General features: G+C 40.7%; 1 protein-coding gene across 17 annotated transcripts in view; it reads left to right on the plus strand.

Moving 5' to 3' along the window:
• The window catches only part of KALRN (kalirin RhoGEF kinase), a 705,208-nt gene that overhangs the window by 289,479 nt on the left and 391,783 nt on the right, over nucleotides 1–23,946 (plus strand). For all 17 annotated transcript variants that reach the window (XM_025281073.3, XM_025281358.3, XM_025281444.3 and 14 more), the window contains 2 exons: nucleotides 19,773–19,964; nucleotides 23,524–23,655. In XM_025281073.3, the coding sequence (XP_025136858.1) occupies nucleotides 19,773–19,964; nucleotides 23,524–23,655 (324 nt within the window). The remainder of the gene's footprint in view (nucleotides 1–19,772; nucleotides 19,965–23,523; nucleotides 23,656–23,946) is intronic.

Below are 23,946 nucleotides of genomic sequence, written 5' to 3' on the forward strand. Positions count from 1 at the left end.
CACTTTTCACCTTTATGCATTGGAGAAGGAAATGGCAACCCACTCCAGTATTCTTGCCTGGAGAATCCCAGGGACAGGGGAGCCTGGTGGGCTGCTGTCTATGGGGTCGCATAGAGTTGGACACGACTGAAGCGACTTAGCAGCAGCAGCAGCAGTAGTTTTCTGGTAGCATCTTTAGGATTTTCTATGTATAGTATCAAGTCATCTGCAAACAGTGAGAGTTTAACTTATTCTTTTCCAATTTGGATTCTTTTTTCTTTTTCTCTTCTGATTGCTGTAGCTACAACTTCCAAAACTAAGTTGAATGACAGTGGCAAGAGTGGACACCCTTGTCTTGTTCCTTATCTTAGAGGAAATGCTTTCATCTATTCACTGTAGAGTGTGATGTTAGCTGTAAGTTTGTCATATATGGTCTTTATTAAGTTGAGATATGTTCACTTTGTGCCCATTTTCTAGAAAGTTTTTATCATAAATGGGTGTTGAATTTTGTCAAAACATTTTTATGCATCTATTGAGATGATCATATGGTTTTTATTTTTCAGTTTGTTATTGTCCTGTATCATGCTGATTGCTTTGTGGAGTTTGAAAAATCCTTGCCTCCCTGGAATAAATCCCACTTGGTCATGGTGTTTGATCCTTTTAATGTTTTGTTGGATTCTGCTTGCTAGTATTTTCTTGAGGATTTTAGTGTCTATGTTCATCAGGGATAGTGGCCTGAAATTTTCTTTTTTGTAGTATCTTTGTATGGCTGTGGTATCACAGTGGTAGTGGCCTCATTGAGTGAGTTTGTAAATGTTCCTTCATCTGCAATTTTTTAGAATAGTTTCAGAATGATAAGTGTTAACTCTTCTCTAAATCTTTGGGAGAATTCACCTGTGGAGCCTTCTGATCCTAGGCTTTTGTCTGTTGGGAGTTTTTTAAATCACAAATTTGATATTAGCACATGTAATTGATCTGTTTATATTTTGTATTTCTTCAAGGTTCAGTCTTGGAAGGTTGTACTTTTCTAAGAATTTGTCCATTTCTTCTAGGTTGTCCATTTTATTGGCATATAATTGTTTGTAGTAGCCTCTTATGATCCTTTATATTACTGTGGTGTCAATTGTAACTTCTCCTATTTAATTTCTAATTTTATTGATTTGAACCCACTCCTTTTTTTTCTTGATGAGTTTGTCTAAAGGTTTATTAATTTTATTTTTTCAAAGAACCAGCTTTTAGTTTCATTAATCTTTGCTATTGTTTTTTGGTCTCTATTTCATTTTATTTCTGCCCTGATCTTTATGATTTCTTTCTTTTTATTAACTTTGGGTTTTCTTTTTTTTTTTTTTTTAAACTTAAAATATTGTATTGGTTTTGCCATATATCAAAATGAATCTGCCACAGGTATACATGTGCTCCCCATCCTGAACCCTCCTCCCGCCTCCCTCCCCATACCATCCCTCTGGGTCGTCCCAGTGCACCAGCCCCAAGCATCCAGTATCGTGCATCGAACCTGGACTGGCGACTCATTTCATATATGATATTATACATGTTTCAGTGCCATTCTCCTAAATCATCCCACCCTCTCCCTCTCCCACAGAGTCCAAAAGACTGTTCTATATATCAGTGTCTCTTTTGCTGTCTCGTACACAGGGTTATTGTTACCGTCTTTCTAAATTCCATATATATGTGTTAGTATACTGTATTGGTGTTTTTCTTTCTGGCTTACTTCACTCTGTATAATAGGCTCCAGTTTCATCCACCTCATTAGAACTGATTCAAATGTATTCTTTTTAATGGCTGAGTAATACTCCATTGTGTATATGTACCACAACTTTCTTATCCATTCATCTGCTGATGGACATCTAAGTTGCTTCCATGTCCTGGCTATTATAAACAGTGCTGCGATGAACATTGGAGTACATGTGTCTCTTTCTATTCTGGTTTCCTCAGTGTGTATGCCCAGCAGTGGGATTGCTGGATCATAAGGCGGTTCTATTTCCAGTTTTTTAAGGAATCTCCACACTGTTCTCCATAGTGGCTGTACTAGTTTGCATTCCCACCAACAGCATAAGAGGGTTCCCCTTTCTCCACACTCTCTCCAGCATTTATTGCTTATAGACTTTTGGATCTCAGCCATTCTGACTGGCGTGAAATGGTACCTCATAGTGGTTTTGATTTGCATTTCTCTGATAATGAGTGATGTTGAGCATCTTTTCATGTGTTTGTTAGCCATCTGTATGTCTTCTTTGGAGAAATGTCTATTTAGTTCTTTGGCCCATTTTTTGATTGGGTCGTTTATTTTTCTGGAATTGAGCTGCTTTGTTCTTTCTTTCTCTAGTGACTTTAGGTGTAAGATTAGATTATTTGAGATTTTTCTTGTTTGCTTAGGTAAGATTGTATTACTATAAATTTCCCTCTTAGAACTGCTTTCACTGTACCCCATAGGTTTTGGATCCTTGTGTTTTGTTTTCATTTGTCTCTAGGTATTTTTTAATTTCCTATCTGACTTCTTCAGTGATCCATTGGTTGTTTAATAACATATTGTTTAATTTCCATTTAGGTCTCATCTGAATGTGAGACTGGACACTATAAAACTCTTAGAGGAAAACATAGGCAGAACACTCTCTGACATAAGTTGCAGCAATATGTTTTTCATTCCATCTCTGAGATTAATGGAAATAAAAATAAACAAATGGAACATGGTTAAACTCAAAAGATTTTGCACAGCAAAGAAAACCATAAACAAAATGAAAAGACAACCCAAAGAATGGGAAAAAATATTTGCAAATGATGTAACCAACAAGGGATTAGTCTCTAAAATTTATTAATACAAAGAGCTCATGTGACTTAATATCAAAACAACCAACCCAATCAAAATATGGACAGAAGATCTAAATAGACTTTCTCCAAAGAAGACATACAGATGGCCAAGAGGCACATGAAAAGATGTTTGACATCATTAATTATTTGATTTGCAAAAGTACAAATCAAAACTACAATGAAATATCACCTCACACCAGTCAAAATGGCCACCATCATAAAATCCACAAACAATAAATGCTGGATAGTGTGTGGAGAGAAGAGAACCCTCCTACATTGTTGATGGGAATGTAAATTGGTAGAATCCCTGTGAAGAACAGATGGAAGTTCCTTAAAAAAAAAAAACAACAAAAAATGGAGCTACTATATGATCCTGCAATCCCACTCCTTGGCATATACCTGGAGAAAAACATGGTATGAAAGGGCTCATGTACACCAGTGTTGATTGCAGCAATGTTTACAATAGCCAAGACATGAGAGCAACCTAAATGTCCATCAACAGAGGAATGGAAAAAGAAGGTGTGGTACATATGTACAATGGAATATTACTCAGCTATTAAAAAGAATGAAATAATGCCATTTGCAGCAACATGGATGCATGTAGAGAATGTCATAGTGAGTGAACTCAGACAGAAAAGAGAAAAATTGTACGATATTGCTTACATACGATTGCTGGGAGAGATATCAACAACCTCAGATATGCAGATGATATCACTCTAATGGCAGAAAGTGAAGAGGAACTAAAGAGTCTCTTGATCAGGATGAAAGAGGAGAGTGAAAAAGCTGGCTTGAAACTCAGCATTCACAAAACTAAAATGATGGCATCCAGTCCTATCTCTTCATGACAAAAGAAGGAGGGAAAGTGGAAACAGTGACAGATTTTATTTTCTTGGGCTCCAAAATCACTGCAGATGGTGACTATAAACTTGCTCCTTGGAAGAAAAACTGTAACAAACCTAGACAGCATTTTAAAAAGTAGAGACATCACTTTGCCAACAAAGGTCTGTCTGTATAGTCAAAACTATGGCTTTTCCTGTAGTCATGTACTGGTGTGAGAGTTGAACCATAAAGAAGGCTGATTGCCAAAGAATTGATGCCTTTGAATTATGGTACTGGAGAACTCTTGAGAGTCCCTTGGACCAGCAAAGAGATCAAACCTGTAAATCCCAAGAGAAATTAACCCTGAATATTCATTGGAAGGACTGATGCTGCAGCTGAAGCTCCAATACATTGGCCATCAGATGCAAAAATCTGACTCATTGGAAGATACCCTGATACTGGGAAAGATTGAGGGCATGAGGAGAAGGAGGAGACAGAGGATGAGATGGTTGGATGGCATCACCTACTCAATGGATATGAGTGTGAGCAAACTCTGGGAGATAGTGAAGGACAAGGTAGCCTGATGTGCTGCAGTTTATGGGTTCACAAAGAGTCGGACATGACTTAGCGATTGAACAACAAATTGCTTATATGTGGAACCTAAAAAGAAATGATACAAATGATGCAAAACAGAAACAGATTCAGACTTAGAGAATGAACTTATAGTTACCAGAGAGAAAGAGTTGGGGGAAGGGATAGTTTGGGATTGACATGTACAACACTGGTATATTTAAAATGGATAACCAACAAGGACCTATTATATAGCACAAGGAAGTCTGCTTAGTATTATGTAACAACTTAAATGGGAAAAGAATTTGAAAAAGAATAGATCCATGTATATGTATAACTGAATTGCTTTGCTGTGTACTTGAAACTAGCACATTTTTAATCAACTATAAGACAAAAAGTTAAAAAATTAAAGTAAACATTTTGCAGTTAAAAAAAATCATGGTGGAAATCCTCCCAAATATTGAAAAGCAATCTACACAGCCAGGAAGTTCAAGGAACTCCAAGTAAGATAAAGGAAAGGGATCCACAAACAGATTCATCATAGTGAAAATACTGAAAGCCAAAGACAGAAAAATTTTGAAAGCAGCAAGAGAAAAATGAATTGTCACAAGGACATCTCAATAAGAATAATAGATGATTTCTCATCAGAAACAATCATGCCCAGAAAGACATAGAATAATATATTCAAAGTGCTTAAAGGAAAAAAAAAAAAACTGTCAACCAAGAATCCTGTATTCAGCAAAGATATCTTTCAAAAATGAAAATAAAATAAAGATATTTCCTCATAAACAAATACTGAGGAAATTTTTTGCTAGCAGACTTACTTTATGAGAAATAAAGGAAGTTCTTTACAGTGAAAGCAGGCGACCCAGACAGTAATCTGAATCCATACAAAAAGACAAAAACCACTGGGAAAGGTAATTATATAACTATAAAAGACAGTATACTTGCAAATTTTTCCTTCTTTCTTCTCTTCACTGATTCAAAAATCCATTATATAAAATAATATGTGTGTAATGTACTACTGAGCATAAAACATACAGAAATGTAACATATTTTCCAGTGACAGCAGAAAGGATGGGCACAGGGGTAAAAGGGAAGATCTAGAAATGATAAATAAGGAAGTTGATATAATAAGAACTGTAGACTTATATTTACTGTACTTTCTTGTCTCAGCTTCAAAAGACATAAATTATAAAAAGTGATACAATCTAATGTTGGGTTTATAACACTGAGAGATGTAATATGTATAATAACAACATCACAAAACACTGGGGAAAGAGAATGAACCTACACAGGAGTGACATTTTAATATCTCACTGGAATTGAGTTAGTATACATCTGAAGCTGATTCTCATGAGTTAAGATATTCATAGTAAACCCTAGAACAACAGCTAAGAAAATAACAAAAAATATGTAGTGAACAAAAGTTAGCAAAATAATAAAGTGCTACATTATAAAATACAATACATAAAGCACTCTAGAAAGAACAGAATTTTAAAGGCAAACTTGTGACATATAGAAACAGTTAAATGGCAGACATAAATCCAACTGTATCAATAATGACATTAACTGTGAAAGGGTTAAACAATTTAATCTGAGGCAGAGATTGTCAGAATGGATTTTTAAAAAATGAGATCCAACTATATACTGTTTATAGGACAAACACTTTAGATTCAAGATTATAATATATTGAAAGTAAATGAATGGGAAAAATGATAAAACAGCAATCATAAGAAAACCCAGAGTGGCTATACTAATAGCAGACTTTTAAATAGACTTCAAAACAAAAACTAGGACATGGAAACAATCTAGATGTCCATTGACAGATAAATAGATAAAGAAGCTGTGGTACATATATACAATGGAATATTACTCAGCTATAAAAAGGAATGCATTTTAGCTGGGCTGGATGAAGCACAAGCTGGAATGAAGATTGCCAGGAGAAATATCAATAACCTCAGATATGCAGATGACACCACCCTTATGGCAGAAAGTGAAGAGGAACTAAAAAGCCTCTTGGTGAAAGTGAAAGTGGAGAGTGAAAAAGTTGGCTTAAAGCTCAACATTTAGAAAACTAAGATCATGGCATCCGGTCCCATCACTTCATGGCAGATAGATGGGGAAACAGTGGAAACAGTGGCTGACTTTATTTTTCTGGGCTCCAAAATCACTGCAGATGGTGATTGCAGCCATGAAATTAAAAGACACTTACTCCTTGGAAGGAAAATTATGACCAACCTAGATAGCATATTAAAAAGCAGAGACATTACTTTGCCAACAAAGGTCCATCTGGTCAAGGCAATGGTTTTTCCAGTGGTCATGTGTGGATGTGAGAGTTGCACTATAAAGAAAGCTGAGCGCCGAAGAATTGATGCTTTTGAACTGTGGTGTTGGAGAAGACTCTTGAGAGTCCCTTGGACTACAAGGAGATCCAACTAGTCCATTCCAAACAAGATCAGTCCTGGGTGTTCATTGGAAGGTCTGATGTTGAAGCTGAAACTCCAATATTTTGGCCACCTGATGCGAATAGCCGACTCATTGGAAAAGACCCTGATGCTGGGAAAGATTGAGAGCAAGAGGAGAAGGGGATGACAGAGGATGAGATGGTTGGATGGCATCACCAACTCAATGGACATGAATTTGGGTGGACTCTGGGAGTTGGTGGTGGACAGGGAGGCCTGGCATGCTGCAGTTCATGGGGTCACAAAGAGTCGGACATGACTGAGCGACTGAACTGAACTGAACTGAGTGAGATGGATGAACCCAGAGCCTATTATACAGAGTGAAGTAAGTCAGAAAGAAAAAAACAAGTAATGTATACTAATGTGTTTATATAGAATCTAGAAAGATGATACTGATGAACCTATTTGCAGAGCAGCAATGGAGACACAAACATAGAGAACAGACTTATGGACCCAGTGGGGGAAGGAGAGGAGGGGAAGAATTGAGAGAGTAGCATGGAAACATATACATCACCATATGTAAAGTAGAGAGCCAGTGAGAATTTGCTATACGATTCAGGGAGCTCAACCTGGGTGGTGTGACAACTTTGAGGGGTGGGATGGGTTGGAGCGAGGTTCAAGAGAGGGGACATGTGTATACTTATGTATACTAATAGCTGATTCATGTTTATGCATGGCAAAACCAACGCAGTATTGTAAAGCAGTTATCCCGCAATTAAAATAAATTAAACAAAAATGTTACTGGGGAAAAAGCAGAACATTTGATGAAAGAATTACTCCATCAGGAAGCATATGTGCCTAACATGTAACCCCAAAATGAGGCAAAAACTGACAAAAATGATGGGTGATATACAATTTAAAATTAATAGAGACTTTGATACCCAATTTTAATAATGATTGGAACACTAAGCAGAAGATCAGTAAGAAAATAGTAGACTTGCGTGAAGAAAAAAACCAAAATGACCTATAGAACACTCCACCCAACAACAGCAGACTATGTATTCTTCTCAAAAGCACATGAAACATGTCCAAAATAAGACTATATATTGGCCATAAAACAAATCTTAATAAATAAAAAGGATAAAAATAACATAAAATATGTTCTCAGACTATACTGGAATGAAATTAAAAATCAGCAACAGAAGGAATTTGGGGAATTATCAAATATGTGGAAATTGAATAATGCTCTCTTTAGTATATAATGGATCAAAGAAAAAAAATAAAAAGGGAAATTAGAAAATACCCTGTAGGCCTAAGGGTCCACATGTGATACACAATAAAGTTCAGGAAGCATTGGACTCGATCTTTTAAGTTCAACCTGACCTCAAGCATCTTGGTTTCTGAGGTTCTAATCCTAAAGATGGAAGTAAAGCCATTAAAATGTGTCCTTCTTTGGCAAGAATGAACATAATCCAGTGTTTTCTGTTAACACTGAGATTCCCTAGGGCAGGCCTTCTAAGGAAACCTGTGCTTGTAAAATAATACATGTATCTCCAACCAGACCTTTTCTTACTAATCAGTTGAACAGGATGCAATGTTTGTATTTCCACAAACAGCCTTGTGAATGGAGTTACCCTTTCCTTCCAACTCAGGAGAAGGATTAGATTTATTTTCTGATGTGCTCAGGATCCATTTGTGATCCATGCTTTTGGAACCGTTGTTGACATTAGAATTGTCCAAAGGAGAAGGAATATGCTTTGGACTAAGAAAATAAGTCAGCTGACACTATTCCTGAGGTCAGACTCTAAAGCTATCGATTAATTAGTCTGTGTTCAAGAGTATCCAGGGAGAAAGAGCATCTGTCTGCTTCCTGTCTTTGCTCCCTACTCTAGCCTTTCCAGGTGCCCCATTTTCCTTTACCCACTGATCAGCCATGTTTTGAGGACTGGCTCCTTTTTAACCAGAAACAGAGAGCAGCTCCTTGGCATAGGCAAAGAACCACCCTGTATTACTCAGTGTCACTCTGGTGTACAATGCTGGCTTCCCTCACCTGCTGCCCAGATACTTGGCATGGGCAGATACTTCCTGGAAGGCTTCTCTGAGCTGACCTGCAGGGCTTGACTGACCACACAGATTTCTGACTTGTGGCTGGCACTGGCCTGGTTCAGCCTTCTCTCCTGATCATTCACCCCTCCAGGGCCCAGTTTTCCCTGTTCTTCCCCCTCACTCCTGGTTCTCTGCCCAACACCCCTGATACCACTTTTCTAGCTTCAATCTACTGCTCTCAGAGGCCCTCTGTCAGCATGTACCTTGCCTTCAGGATATTTGCTCTGCCCTCTGGATGTTTGCCCCCTGAGCCTTGTAGCTCAGTTTACCCACACACTTTGACATACTCACATGCAGCCAGTGCCAGCTCTCTGCCAGGTCTGTAGCTGCCAAGGAGTTAACTTGTCTGAAATTCAGCCAAAGCTGACTCATGCTTCTTCTCTGAGGTTTCCTGGAGCCAAATGAAAGACGTGAAATGGTCTGTGAAACCTCACACATCAGATCAGATAATGTACACCAAAGGGCTTTAACTTTTAGCATGACACAAATATGAAGTATTAATAATAGTAATATGCAGGAGCAGCACTGCATATTGTCTTCTGGGACATGGCTGGTTGCCGACCAGGAGTACCAGATGAGGGACAGAGATGGATCAGGGACATACAAGCAAAACGTTTACAAATCAGAATATTTGAGAACTGAGAGGTCTGGGTTAAATAGGCAAATGAGAAAAGGGCAGTGCTAAAAAAATAAAAAAAACCAAGCTCAGATTTTGTGACGCAACCAGAGGCCCAGAAATAAGGAAGAGCGTAAAGGATTTCCATCAGCAAGTCCTTTTGGTTCTACCCTCAAAATAATCCAGAATCTGGCCACTTGTTACCACCTCCATAGCCATTACCTGTCTGGACTATTGTAGTAGCTCCTATCTGGTCTCCCTGCTTCCACCTTTGATTCCTTACAATCCACTTTCAACATAACAGCCCTAGTGATCCTGCCAAAAGTAAGGTACTTCACATCATGTCACTCCTGTGCTCAAAATGCTTTAATGTCTTCTTGTCCTTCTCAGGATAAAAGCTGAAGTCCCTTACCGTGGTTTATAAGGCTCTCTGTGGCCTAGACCCCCATTACCCCTCCAGTCTCATCCTCTACCACTTACTCATCTGCTCCAGCCACCCTGGACTTGTTGTTTCTTGAACGCTCCAAGGTCACTCCTGCCTCATGGTCTTTGCCCCAACTATTTCCTCTACCTGCAGCCTCTTTCTGGCTGTTCATTCTCTCACTTCATTCAGGGCTAAGCTCCAGTCTTACCCTCAGTTTCAGAGGTCAGCTTCCCCTGACTTCTCTGTCTTAAGTAGCACTTCTCAGCCCCACCTGAATTTTGTATAGCACCTAAATAGGTAATATATAATAGATATTACATTATTGTAATAATGGCGCTTCCAAAATGTAAGCTCCATGAACATAGGAGTTTTGCTTGTCTTGTTCCCCACTTACATTGTTGGATGAATGGTTGAATAAACAATAGGATAGCAGATTTAGTCTCCAATGATAAATCAAGATATCGAGGGTCAAAGAATTGTCTTAATCCTGAGCTTTACTATGGTCCTGTTGAGGCAGGGACCTATTCCTCAAGGTGACTGGTCTTGGATTTACAGGTTGTGATTTTTCCTCCAAGGAGGGAAAGGACAAGAAAAGTCCACCTGCTAGGCTCATGCCCATTCTGGAGCAGAGCTATTCTAGGCATTGCAAGGGCAAGTCAAGGGCCCCAGTGGGGAGACTTCAGAGAAGTAGAAATACTTATTGAATTCTCTCTCCAGGAGACCTGTTTTTCTGGAATTTGAGTTTTTTGGGTCTTTGGGAGCAATTTCTCTTCATCATTTCTCCCCTCTCTCTCGGGACATCTTTGGCCAGCTCACCTGCTTTCAGGTGTGTGGTAAAGTAAACCAGCACGGTGGAAAAGAGCACGGGCACCTGGTGCTAACCATTGCTCTGTACTTCCTTCCTATCTGTGAGATCATTGGCAAGTTATTCTCAGAACCTCACTACCTCGTATGTAAATGGAGAATAGTGATAGTACCTTTGACAAATGCAGACATTGTAAGGATGCAATGTGATCATGCATTTTAAGCACAACATTTGGCATGATGTTATGCTTGGCACATGTTCAGCTCTTATCATTCTTAGGGTGGGAGTGCCAGAAGAAATAGTTCCTTTTGTTCAGGACAGCTCCTCACAGTTCTGTCTACAGAGCTTCTCAAACTTTAATGTGTATACGTATCACTTGGGACAGTCTTGTTAAAATGCAGTCTTATTCAGAAGATTGGGAAGGGGCCTGAGATTCTGCATTTCTAACCAGTTCCTGGGTTGTGATGGTGTCTCAGACCAAGCTCTGAGTAGTCAAGAGAAAATATAGGAGAAAGGCCTGGGGTATAAAATACTGGTGTTTCTGTGATGTTTCATAGTCTCTGATTCCAACCTTAAAGGAATCCTGAAATTACTATGTCTTAACTCAAAAGAGAAGGAAATGGCAACCCACTTCGGTGTTCTTGCCTGGAGAATCCCAGGGATGGGGGAGCCTGGTGGGCTGCCATCTATGGGGTCGCACAGAGTCGGACACAACTGAAGTGACTTGGCAGCGGCAGCAACTCAAAAGAGCTATTTTGTTTCTAGCCTCTTTACTTACGGTGTCCCTGAATCTGATTCCAGCTATTTCATCCCTCCCTACCATTTCAATCCCACAAAAAATGCCTCATGCAAAGACACTCACCCTTTTAAGGAAGTTTCACTCAAAACTAAAAGAGGAGAGAGAGATTTTCTCTTTTACTTAAATCTGCTCCTGGGCTTCCTTGGCCCTCAGACATATGGCCAGGCACTTGTTTTCATGGCTGTTTAATGGTTTGTAAAGCAATTGCTGGAGGAAACATTGCTACAGCAAGCCAGGCAAGAGAGACTGAGGGATTCACGGGCCAGTGTTATCTTTGCTGAGCACCAGGGCTCTTCCAGCTTCTTTCCTTTCTCTGCCCGACAGAGACAGATGGCTTCCACATGGTTTGACCTACTGTTTGGCCAGACCTGACCAGATAGTCATCCATCAGCTGCCTGTTAGGCCCCTTAGAGGGCACCCTGTGGCTTGAGGGAGGCAGAAGTTAGAGGTTTCATTTAGAGCTCACCACATCTCATGGCTATTGCAGTAGAGTTTCAAAAGCATGGAGAGTTCTTACTCCAGATGTAAGTAACTATCCCGATGCCCATATGTTCTGAGGTGGGATCAGCAGGTTTATATGGTAATGTTCAAGTAATTAATCATAAGCTGATGCTTTAACAGTTTCAGGACCCAAAGTGGGTTTGGTAATGCAAAGATGTAAGCAGTACATATGGTATTATTAATTGGGAAAAAGGAGGTGATGGTCAGCTTTTTCCATTGCCTTGGCACAATCTCTATTTTCTTACTAATTCTGAATGTTACTCATGAAATCTCTGAAAGCTGCCTGGGAAGATATCCAAATACATCTCCTCGTGGCTCTCTTAAGAGTATTGTGAAAAAAACAAAAACAATACTTTGAATGATCTGTAGGGCAAGAGAAAAGGGTAGTATAAGTAAAGGGGTCGTGCAGACTAGGAATTAGGGGACCTGGATCTAGTCCCAATTTGCCTCTCTTTTTTTGTGACTTTGAACATACTACCTAATTGATTTTACAAATTTTTAAGCACCTACTAGGCAGAATCAAGAAATGTCTGGGTCTTATTATTTTTTTCTAACTATAAAATTAGATTGTTTATGAACTTGGCTTCTAAAATTTTTTAAATAAAGTGTATTTATATTCTTTTCCTTCTTAAAGTGTAATTTGGTCAGTAAAACTTGCCTATTACTTGTAAATAAATTATACTTTACTTGCAAAAAAAATGCTTTACCAAAGTAAAAAGTTGTGAGGACGTTTGAATAATTAGAGCTGTCATGTAATGTAACTTGATCAAATCTATTAAAATTAAAGGTACATTAAAATAATTTTTAAAACTAAGTAATATTTAAAATACCAAATGCATTAAAATTAAAAATGCACTGCAACCCTCAGCATTATTTATAGAGAGGGATCAAAAAGCACTGAACTTTTTGTTCAGTGATACTGAACTAGAAACAACCTTTGTGTCTCAGGAGAAGGAATGAGCTTGATAAAAGTAGAAGGTTGAACATAAATTCCCCCTTAGCTCCATCACTCATAGACATTTGATGCTTTGAATATTAGCTTCACTGGGGCGGGAAAGGACTAGGGGATAAAATAATATATATTTCCTCTATATAGCTTTAAGAATATTTTCCCCCAATTACTGTATATATATATATATACTCAAAATTACTTAAAAAAAAAACAAAAAAAAAACTTCTCTATACACAGGAGAAATAAGATCAGAAAAAGACCCTAAAGAAAAGTTTCTCCCCACCCACCATGCATATCTAGTACAAAATAGCATTCAGTAACCTTTGGGTGTGCTTCTCTGGTTTACATAATATTTTTATCAGCTGAGGTTTATATATTTTGTATTTCACATTCTGATTTAGCATTCAGTTTGCATTTGACCTGAATGATTTTGCCCAGTACCCTGGCTCTTGACTGATTGTTTGCCTGGCCTCCCTCCTTGGACTTTTGGATTCAGAGAGACAAGATCTGCAGGGCTTGTCTAGAGGACTGAGCCCCTTTCAGGAAAGTGGCCCCTCTGTGGTAGTTGGCCTTACCTTCTGTGATGACCTGTCAGTTCACAACTTCCATTTTCACTATGATAGTTTAAAAGCTGCAGTCCCATTGAGCAGAATGGAATTGAAAGCCTTGTGCCCAGGACTATTCCTTGCAGAGATGGGACAGTTCAGTAAATCCCCTCTGCCATTCGGAGGTGATGATGAGAAATGTGCCCCTGGACAACAAAGTGACAGGCTCCCTTGCCTGGGCTGGGGAAGAGGCTTTGGCCACCTTTTGCAATATGCTCATTGATAAGGAGATGGATCTATCCCCTTGTATGAACATGGGACATTCCCACTTCTGGGCGCTCTGGATGTGGCTCACACATATCAAGGTAGTGGAGACACCTTAAGAAGGCTATCCCAAAGACAAGAACCTCTGTTTTTCCAGCTTAAGGTTGAAAGGGCATGGCTCACAGAATCAGTCACTAGCCAACTCTGATTTCTCCAGTCTTTCTGAATCAAAGAAAGGCTTATGAATAATTCAGGGCCACAGACCCTTGAATCCTAGGGGAAGGGCTTCTGCCAACACTGGAAGTGTGGTTTTCAGGGCAGTGGCCTGACAGACAGCGAGGGAAGTTTACCCTCACAGGCTCTTGTGCAAGGGACTCTTTCTCAGGAATAGTAGGGGACTTTGTGGCAAACTCTCTATGAAATACAGTGGGACTCTGGCTTATTGGAATATTTGTCTCTAGTTGGAATCATTGATAGATTTTTCTTTTGTCTTACTTTTTACTAATACTTTGATTTGAGTTGCACTTAATTTGGAGAGGAGAGTTAACCCCAAACTGCTGCACTTGGATGTGGGAAGAGATACGATATTCTTTGAGTTATCAGTTATATGCCAGGCACAGACTGACTGGATGCTTTATGTTATCTCATATAGCCCACAGCAGGGAGTTTATGATTCAGGGTGGGGACCTATGACCACAGGAATATAAAATTTACTCCTGATTTTAGGAGTGAAATGAATGGGATTCAAATAATATATGAATTCAGAAACAATCTGTTCTTATAATCAGCCCCTGACACAGACCCCAGGGTTACCAAAATGATAGCTTGCATCAAATGACTATTTCTAAAAGAACCAGTATTTCTTTCAGAGTATACCACATAAGAGACTACATTTAAAGAGAAAATCTAGCTGGGTTTTTATGTGGAAAGTTATCATTATCTTGCAAGCAACTTTGCATGTTTTGTAGCCAGTCAGAGGAGCCAGGGGCCAGGTTCAAAGTGAGAGCCTTTGGCAGGGCTGAAAACTTTCATCAAGATTCTGCCACATAGAAATTTCAGTAGAATGACTTGTTTCATCGATTTAAGTTAATCACAGCAGGAGACAAGACCTCAGGAGAAGAGTCCAGTCGTCCATCCTCTGATCTTCAGTTACTGACTACAGGAATGAAATGAGAAAACAATTTTATAGGCAACAAAAGTGGGGGCAAGGTGTAAATATAGAGAGAGGATTTCAAGTTAGCACGATTTTGCTGAATTTAGTTATTTTTTTCTGTTTGTGACCAAAACGATAAGAGGAATGGCTCTGAGGGGAGATGGCAGGGGGTGAATGGTGCAGCAGACCAGGCTGCTGGTGGATTGCATTCTGCAGGGTAGATCGTGCTTAAACCTTGGACAGTGCGATATTTTGATAATGATAATAATAGCAGCACTTGGTGGGGGCTGGGGTAAATTGATAAGGCAGTGTTGAGATAAGGGTTTAATAGGATACTCACTAAGCCAGAATTATTAGTCCTATTGTTAAATTTCTGGTCAGAGAACATGGTTAGTCTTGGTAGCTCAGCTTGGGTGAAGAGGCTGGTCTTTGGTCACCCAGCTCCAGGCGTGGATCTCACACGATGGAACAGAGAGCAGAGCTGGACTGAGGGGCTGAGGCATGCAGACAGCCTAGGCTGAGCTGTACTGCTCTTCTTGGTCTCACTCCAGGCAGGCATCCCCTTGCTAGCCTTTTAGCAAACAGAGCAGTTTGTTGAAAGCATAAACCAGATATTACTCTTCTGTTTAAAACCGCCCCATTGAGCATGGATACTTGACAGCTTTGAGTTACTCTTGTTGCTTCAATGTATGCCTCACCGCCTCCATAGAAAAGAGTCTAGATTTAGCAGGTATTCCCCCAGGCACTGAGATGAGACAGAAGAAGACTGTGACCTCCTAGGTTCTCTCTACTTTCAATCTGGACACTCTCCTTGAATCAGGGAATACCTCGAGGCCTGGTTATATAGCACCAACACTGCTTACTCAGAAATGGAATGTCAGATCTTCAGTTGATAGTACAGATGAGGAAGCTGGGGCACAGAGGAGGCACATGACATCTTAAGTGAGTGCCAGGGCTGGACCAGAACTCACATCTAACTCCTGGCTCCTGGTCTAACAACTTTGATGCCTTTGACTGGTGGTCAACTCTACAGCTGAAAGGGCATTGAAGGCTGACAGGGAAGAACAGCAGAGTCATGCAGAGAGAGTGGAGGAGGCAGCTGGTAGGAAATGGAAAGGCCATAAAGATTCAAAATACCCATTCTTGCCGGCCATATTCCCAAGACAAATGTGAGTCCCATATGTTCTTTAACAGAGGCATAAACAGTAACACAGAAAAACTACACAGAGGGGTTGACCAAAGGCCATGACATTTGTGCCTAACGACTGCTGCTGCTGCTAAGTCGCTTCAGTCGTGTCCGACTCTGTGCGACCCCAGAGACGGCAGCCCACCAGGCTCCCCCGTCCCTGGGATTCTCCAGGCAAGAACACTGGAGTGGGTTGCCATTTCCTTCTCCAATGCATGAAAGTGAAAAGGGAAAGTGAAGTCACTCAGTCATGTCCGACTCTAGCGACCCCATGGACTGCAGCCTACCAGGCTCCTCCATCCATGGGATTTTCCAGGCAAGAGTACTGGAGTGGGGTGCCATTGCCTTCTCTGGCCTAATGATTAAGCACCCTATATATTTGGATTCTTAACCTTACTTTGTCCTTTTAAGTGATGGGAGACCTCCTCCATTCATCTCTGGTCATTTGTTTTGTGACTCCAGTTTAGAATCTATCTGCCTACTTGTCTTGGGTTCTAGGCTCCAGGGAGATGAAGATGATGAGCTTGGGCCACGTGATTTGCCTGCAGTGTTTTGCTGTTCTGCACAGGGGCTGTGGAGAAGAACAATGAGCAAATTCATGAGTCAACATTATATTTATCCTTCCATTGTGAGGAATACTGCCTCTACTTGTGTGAGGCATAATCATTTGTTAGCTTAAGTAAGACATTTCCCTGCCCACTGATAAGGAAACAAAAAGGCATTTACTGTGCTAGTCTCTAGAATGTGAAATGTAAGCTATGGTCTTTTCTATTTGTTTGTCTTTAGCTTTCATTTATGATCACAGGCTTAAGGGTTGAAGGGGGCCTTGGAGGACCGCCAGCTTCACCACCCCCTTCTGTGCAGGAAGTCCCTTCCTAACATCCTGGCTGGTGGTTCAGACACTTTCTCTCTGCATCCCCACTGTGAGTTGCTGCTACCTCTGTCGCAACACTTACTTCATTTTGCTTTAAATTACAGTTATTTGAGGACTTCTCTTAAGTCTCAGCTGTGAGCCCCTGAGGACAGAAATCCTGTCTCATTCCTCTTTGATGTCCCACAGCCCCCAGCACAGAGCCTGGCCCACTCTCCATAAACATTTGAATGAGTGACAAAGTGTTAACAGCCTCCAGTGGTAGCCACAATTCGACATCTCTAATAGCTAGAAAGTTCTTCCTGAAAGTGAGCAGGAACATGTCTCCCCGTTCCTGTGGGGAGAGAACATAAAACAGGCATTGATGAGAAAGGGCCAGGCATTCACGCGGCACACACAAGAGAGCCTGGGGACTGGCCATGCCCTGCTCTTTATTGCTGTTCTTGCTTCCCATCTGGCCAGAGGATGTGGAGGTCTGTCCCAGGACAGGAAAACCCAGCAAAACTAGATAGGTCTGGATAAATGTATGAGGGTGGGGAGGGTTTGCAGAACTTGAACCTAGTTTGGAAGGAGAGCTTTATTAGACTCTGTCAATGTCCCACTCATACCCCTCAGTCTGCCCCAAGGGACATCTGGTTCCCATATACAATTACAGCTTCCCACGTTTCTCTGCCCATGGTCACTCTCTGGCCTGGGGAGTGTGCTAGGCTTGTGTATAGGCCAGGCTGGAAATGCCAGGGAGTAACTCCAGGAGGAACTTCAACCATGACTGATGGTACTTGGTGCATTAATACTCCAGATCCCTCATCTCCCCTTGCGATGTTTGGAAGTATGTTCTATACAGTCTCTAAAAGTTTTCAGGAAGGAGGACCCCCCAGGTGCTCACAGCAGTAACCCATTAATGAACACATACTGTCTTCATTTGCCTCCCTTCCCTCTGACTTGCCCACTCCCTCATTGTGCTTCCTGAAATCATACCTGTATAAACAATCTGCCCCAAATCCAGGAAATTTGGGGGAAATCCAGATGTTAGTCCCTTAGAAGACAGAACTATTAAACTGAGTGTATGCCCATCTTCCCCATTTCTTTCCTTCTAATTCAGAGTTGGTCTTTCTTGTCAGTTCTATAAATAGAATTTAATTTTAAGAAGAATCTATGTCCTAACTCAGAAAACAGGACCGATAACGATTCCTAAATCTTTGAAGGATAGTTATTTCAAATAATAATAGTTAATAATATTCTAGTTCTATTAAGGAAACATGCTATATCAGAAAGGTCTCAGGCCAGTCTAAAGGAAGAAATTGCGCATAGACATCAGGATGGATTTGTGCTTAAGTGCTTCACTTAACCCTTTAAACCTTCACAGAGACCTTTTAAATGAAGAGCCACTTTATAAACCTGTCTCAGATTTGGGACAGAATGCTTGAGGTCAGGGACAATGAAGATGAGTGGGGACCATGAAGGAAGAGGGAAAAGAAAATAACCTTCATTAAACTTACCCACTATTAATGAACTACCGCTGAGCTAATAGAGCCAAGAGAAAATGCCGTTGCTAAAGAATATGTATTATCATATGAGAAGATTTGTAACAAAGAACAAAGGTGTGCAAGCAACCTGCCACCCTAGTCCTTCTCCAGACAGACATTGTGTGAGTCAGAAAAGCTCCTTGCAGGTGCCACAATATTGCTTGATTGTTTTGACACCTCAGACAATTAATAGGAGACAGCAGTTAAAAATAACCATGCTCACTACTGTCTTTGTTTCTGTGGGTTTTCTATTGTCTTGTTTCTTCCTGGAGAGTTTTCTGCCGGCCTAGTAAGGAATGACACACATGGTCATGAATTTTTAATTGGCAATCAAAGACGAGAATGGATGTAAACAAAACACAGGGTGAGCGGAGTCAGCAGGGCCAGGAGAACCTCACAGATGCCTTTTTGAGGTCAGGTGGGGAAATGTTCCTAAATCATATAGGGATAAGAAAGGGCTCCACGGGTCTTATTTTTAGTGTGGATATTGTGGCTTCATATGCTATCTTTCCTGGAGGAGGGCATGACAACCTACTCCGGTATTCTTGCCTGGAGAATCCCCATGGACAGAAGAGCCTGGCAGGGTACAGTCCATGGGGTTGCAAAGAGTCAGACACAACTGAGCAACTAAGCACAGCACATGCTATCTTTATTTATTCACCTGCTTCCTTGGTGGGGGTAGGAACAGGGGACAGTAAAGTATTCACTTGGTGGTAGGAAGATGTGTGGTTATCCTGTGACCTGTGTACTTTGCTCTCTGAGCATTGCTGCCCTACTGTGGTAATGTCCTGGGTACAGCCATCTCCTGAGTTGAGAGAGGTGCCTTTTCCTCCTCTTGCTTTTGCCTTGGTCTGAGCCATTGCTTCTAGCGAGAAACTCTTGGAAGTACCATGTTGTCCCCATGCATGACCTCATAAGGTGATTGTGAGGATTATTAAGGTCGTCCATGTAAAGTGACTGTATTCATGGGTATTAATGTGCCATGTGCCGCTTTAAGTCCCTTCAGTCGTGTCCAACACTTTGCAACCCTATGGACTGTAGCCTGCCAGGCTCCTCTGTCCATGGGATTCTCTAGGCAAGAATACTGGAGTAGGTAGCCATTCCCTTCTCAGAGGATCTTCCCAACCCAGGGATCAAAGCTGGGTCTCCTGCATTACAGGCAGATTCTTTAGTGTCTGAACCACAGAAACTGTGTTGGTCCCCAGAATGGAAAAGCTCAGTTTCTGTATCTGCCAGCTGCTGAAATTTTAATATGTAAACAAAGGCCTCCTTTGGGCCTAAAATGGGTATGCTAATATGGCTGATAGAGCCTCTCTCAAGCTTTTCAGTTTGGGTGGCCTCCTTCACTATGTCCTTCCCCACCCCAGAGTGCTCTGTGGGTGCCCTTTCAGCCTGCCCCACTAAGCACCACTCTCCCTTGCTTCCCAGAATGCCTATGTCAACATCAACCGCATCATGTCTGTGGCTTCCCGCCTCTCAGAGGCTGGCCACTATGCTTCACAGCAAATCAAGCAGATCTCCACGCAGCTAGACCAGGAGTGGAAGAGTTTCGCAGCTGCCCTGGATGAACGCAGCACCATCCTCGCCATGTCTGCTGTGTTCCATCAGAAGGCTGAGCAGGTGAGGCCAGGGGGAACTGCTGCAGCTGCTGGTGGTGGGGAGGGGCAGAGACAGGGCAGGCTGGGAGAGACATACACTGAGGTGAGGAGAGCCCCTCCTCTCTTTTTGAAACACTGAAGACCTTGTTGGGTAGTTGTGACAAAACCCATGTTCTACCACAGTCGTGGCCCCTGTGTACACAGAGAGACATTGATAACTCTTAATGGCTTTGCTTACATTCAAACAGGAAGGAACCCAGACCCTGTTTACATTCTGCTTACTAGTTTATTGGTGTGTGTGTGTTGACTGCTTAGTTTGCATTCCATGAACATAGACCAAGGAGTGAAACTAAACTGATCATTGAGTTTTATCAGGGAAAAACTAATTTTACATGAAGCATTTGCTGTGGATAATAATAATACAGTGGACAGAAATAATTATTATTTGTTGCCATTTACTTACTGGCATTGGCCAGTGACATTATTAACCCATTTTATGGAGAGGAGCAGGGAAGCTCAGAGAGATTAAGTGACCTGCCTAAGATCCAGTGTAGGAGCTGACTCTAACCAGCTTAGGAAGAGCCAACGGCTAAATTTTCACAAATTTAAAAAATGAACTGGTTGTTAAGCATAGCCATTACTTCAAACTGTATAAGTTTAAATATATCATATTAAAAACAAAGGTAATTAGTACTCAAAATTCATCATTTTCAGTTATTTCAATAGGTCTTGTTATTTTCTATGTCCTTGAGATAATTTCTAATATTTATGTCTGTGGTGGAAAAAGTGTACAATTGTGTGCTGCTGACCACCTCCTCCCAGCTCCACAGCTGGTGATGTCACACTGGTAGCCTGAAACAGACCAAGACAGATGTTTTACACCATGCAAATCATCAAGTGTTACAAACCGGTGCTTGATTTGTTGTTTTATTGATTGTATAGAATCTTTAAAAGAAAATGAGAGAAAAAATATTTTAAAATTTAGATTTAGTATAAAAATGTGCCCTGTGTAGAGCTGTTACACTGTGAATAGAACACAAAATTAAGGAAATATTCTTCTGATATTCAAAAATATAATTTCATTCAGGCAAAAAAGCCACTTAAAATCACTGATGAATGAGTAACATTCTGACATAAGTCTCCAGGTGTTTTTCACTTTTGTCTTATACCTTAACGAAAGTTAAAATACCAACCAGCTTTGTGTCGTAACTATATAAGTTTTTCATTTACAAATAGAAGCATCTGTGAGAATTAATTTGTTACATGGAATTTATCACAAGCATTCTATATGCTTCTAAATTTACAGTTTCTTTGTAAATTATGTATGTGCTACACATCTTTTATAAGCAGTAAAATTTATAACATACCATGTGTGTGCACACACAAATATATGCTGGTTCTTAAAAGTTTATTAATACACCATTGTGAAAATCAATCCATAGGTGTCTGGGATCAAGTGTGTCTAACATTAAAGCTATGGTCTTATCTAAATTTCTTTCTTTGTATGACATTTGGTTAGCTCATAGGTAATGTAGAGTCAGACACAAGGTCATTCCTTAAATCTCTTCCTCTGTTACCCACCTAACATGGAAGTCAGCATGGAATAATTGAAAGAGTCTGGGTTTTGATGCCAGACATATGTAGGTTCTGATCATTAACTCTTAGGCAAGTCACCTCAACATTCTGAGCTTGTTTGCTCATCTCTAATGTGGGGATGATCATAAATCTCACAGCACTGTTATAAGAATTAGAAATGGAACATTAGGTGCTTAGTGTGTTTCTTAAATGGTAAACATTACTACTGTGGGTATATGTTCAACATACTAGCCTGGTATATTTGTATTTCCTCCACCCTGTGTCTGATTCTATCTGAGCCTTTCCCAGAAACTGAAATTCTGTGTTATAAGTTAAGAGCAGCCCTACACATTGAGAGGAATCTAACCTTTTATTATTATTTTTTATGATAATGGTGGTAGTAGCAAATATTCACAACGAATCTCCTATTCTCTCTTCAACCCTATTACTTCAAATGTTGTTCAAGATTTCTCCAGATTGGCAATGGAGATTCAATGCCTCCCTCTCTGCCTCTCTTTCTCTCCTTGAGATGACCATTGTGTGGGGTCTGATATAGGATTCTGGTTAGAGTATTACCAAGAAATCCCAAAGGCCTTGAAGCGGTCCCACCCCCATGATTGACATATAACCGTCAAGTTACTTTCGGGTTCCTTGGTAAAATGGTTGTTGATGGAGCAAAGCAGCTTCTGAGGTATTAGAAAACACGTGCAGATTGATACTGGGTCATACCCAGCACTCTTCCAGAATTGTTAGGAGGTGGCTTAATGCAATATAAACATACAGAATGAAAAATCAACCGCCACAGCCAACTGGCTAAGGACTGAAAGCTGACATAATACCAAGAGGAGGACTCAAGCAGTTGTAGAAGCACATACCCAAATTGAGAGTAACTGGAGGAATCAACTTTTATTTGCTGTTTCCTGACTTGGATTACTTTGGATGAGAAGAAATTTTATTTGTATCAATTTTTTTAATGCAGTTTCTCAAGATTGCCAGTCCTTCAGGGAAACTCATAAACCATGTTTATTTTTAGCTGGAAAACATACACACACACAGGCACACACCAAACAATGGATTCAAGGCTATTTTTTCAATACATTTATTTAGGCAGCTCTTTATTGTCCTCAGATGGGCTATTCTAGGCAATGAGATAAAAAGGTATTTAGGCAATTAATTTAAATGGAGCTGTGCACTCAGGCAAGAAGAATCACAGACAGAACCATTCCAGACTACTGGGTGAAGAATTATCTGCATTTTAGAGGTGTATTTTCCACCCAATAAATCTGAGTGATTTCAGTTAGCTCACCCTTTGTGCATGGAGACCCATAGTCTTCCACAGTTGTTAATTTTAATTTTTAAATAATTTGATTTCTGTCAAGATCTATATCTATATATCACATCACAGGAGTCACTCTAGACACAGTGCAGTCTGTCCTTAATCTCCCCTCCCCCTGCCAGCCCCTTGGGGTTCTGACCCAACAGCAGGAATCTTATTGAGTGTTAATCTCCATCCCCTGTAGGAATGGTCTTTCCAAGTTCCCTGGGGTGCCGGATGGGCCTTTATGAGGCATTCTTTGCTCATCTTCACAGCTAGATATCCACATTGTAAAGCACGTATGTGTAAATATCCCATTTTGTTATATGTTGCCTCTCATGTGTGAGCATGCACAGGATAAGCATCTCTCATGTACACATATAATTTAGTGAGCTGTTTTCACACGTGTATTTTATAGTGGATATAGCCCACTGAACATGAAGACAACTCCATCCCCAGCAGTTTCATAGTAGTCATCTTTCTTTGTGTAAACTACACTTTCTAAATAGGTATTTGGGTCTGACTTTGTTTCCTGAGGTTGGTGTTTATAGAATTAAAGAAAAAACTCCACCTTCTGCAGTGGTCTCTGAAAGCTTCCAGAGGTCCTGATGCTTCTTAAAGGTATCTGTCCGTGCCTGTCACTGCCCACCCCCAGTGCTCCCACACTGACCTAGCTGGCATCTCCTTCCAGTTCTTGTCGGGAGTGGATGCCTGGTGCAAGATGTGCAGTGAAGGTGGCCTGCCCTCTGAGATGCAGGACCTGGAGCTGGCGATCCACCACCACCAGTCTTTGTATGAGCAGGTGACCCAGGCCTACACAGAGGTGAGAACCAAGCAGGACACCCAAGGGTCCTGGCTATGTATGGGCGTGGGTGGCAAGAGCGCCAGCCTGTGAGCTGTGAAATAGCTTGGGTTGGACTAAGAAGAAAAGAGGCCATTTTTCTCCTTTCGGAGACATCTTTAAGATCTTTGATCTGTGAATGATGGTCTCTGCCCAGGAAGCAGAAAAATGCAGCCATCAGCAGGTACCACATTGGTGTACATGTGTGTGCGCACACACACACACACATGTCCCTACCTCACCCTGTGTGTGAAGACTGGACTGTCAGAGGAA

The sequence above is a fragment of the Bubalus bubalis genome, chromosome 1 (assembly GCF_019923935.1).
Source record: "Bubalus bubalis isolate 160015118507 breed Murrah chromosome 1, NDDB_SH_1, whole genome shotgun sequence".
In the NCBI taxonomy this organism is placed as follows: Eukaryota; Metazoa; Chordata; class Mammalia; order Artiodactyla; family Bovidae; genus Bubalus; species Bubalus bubalis.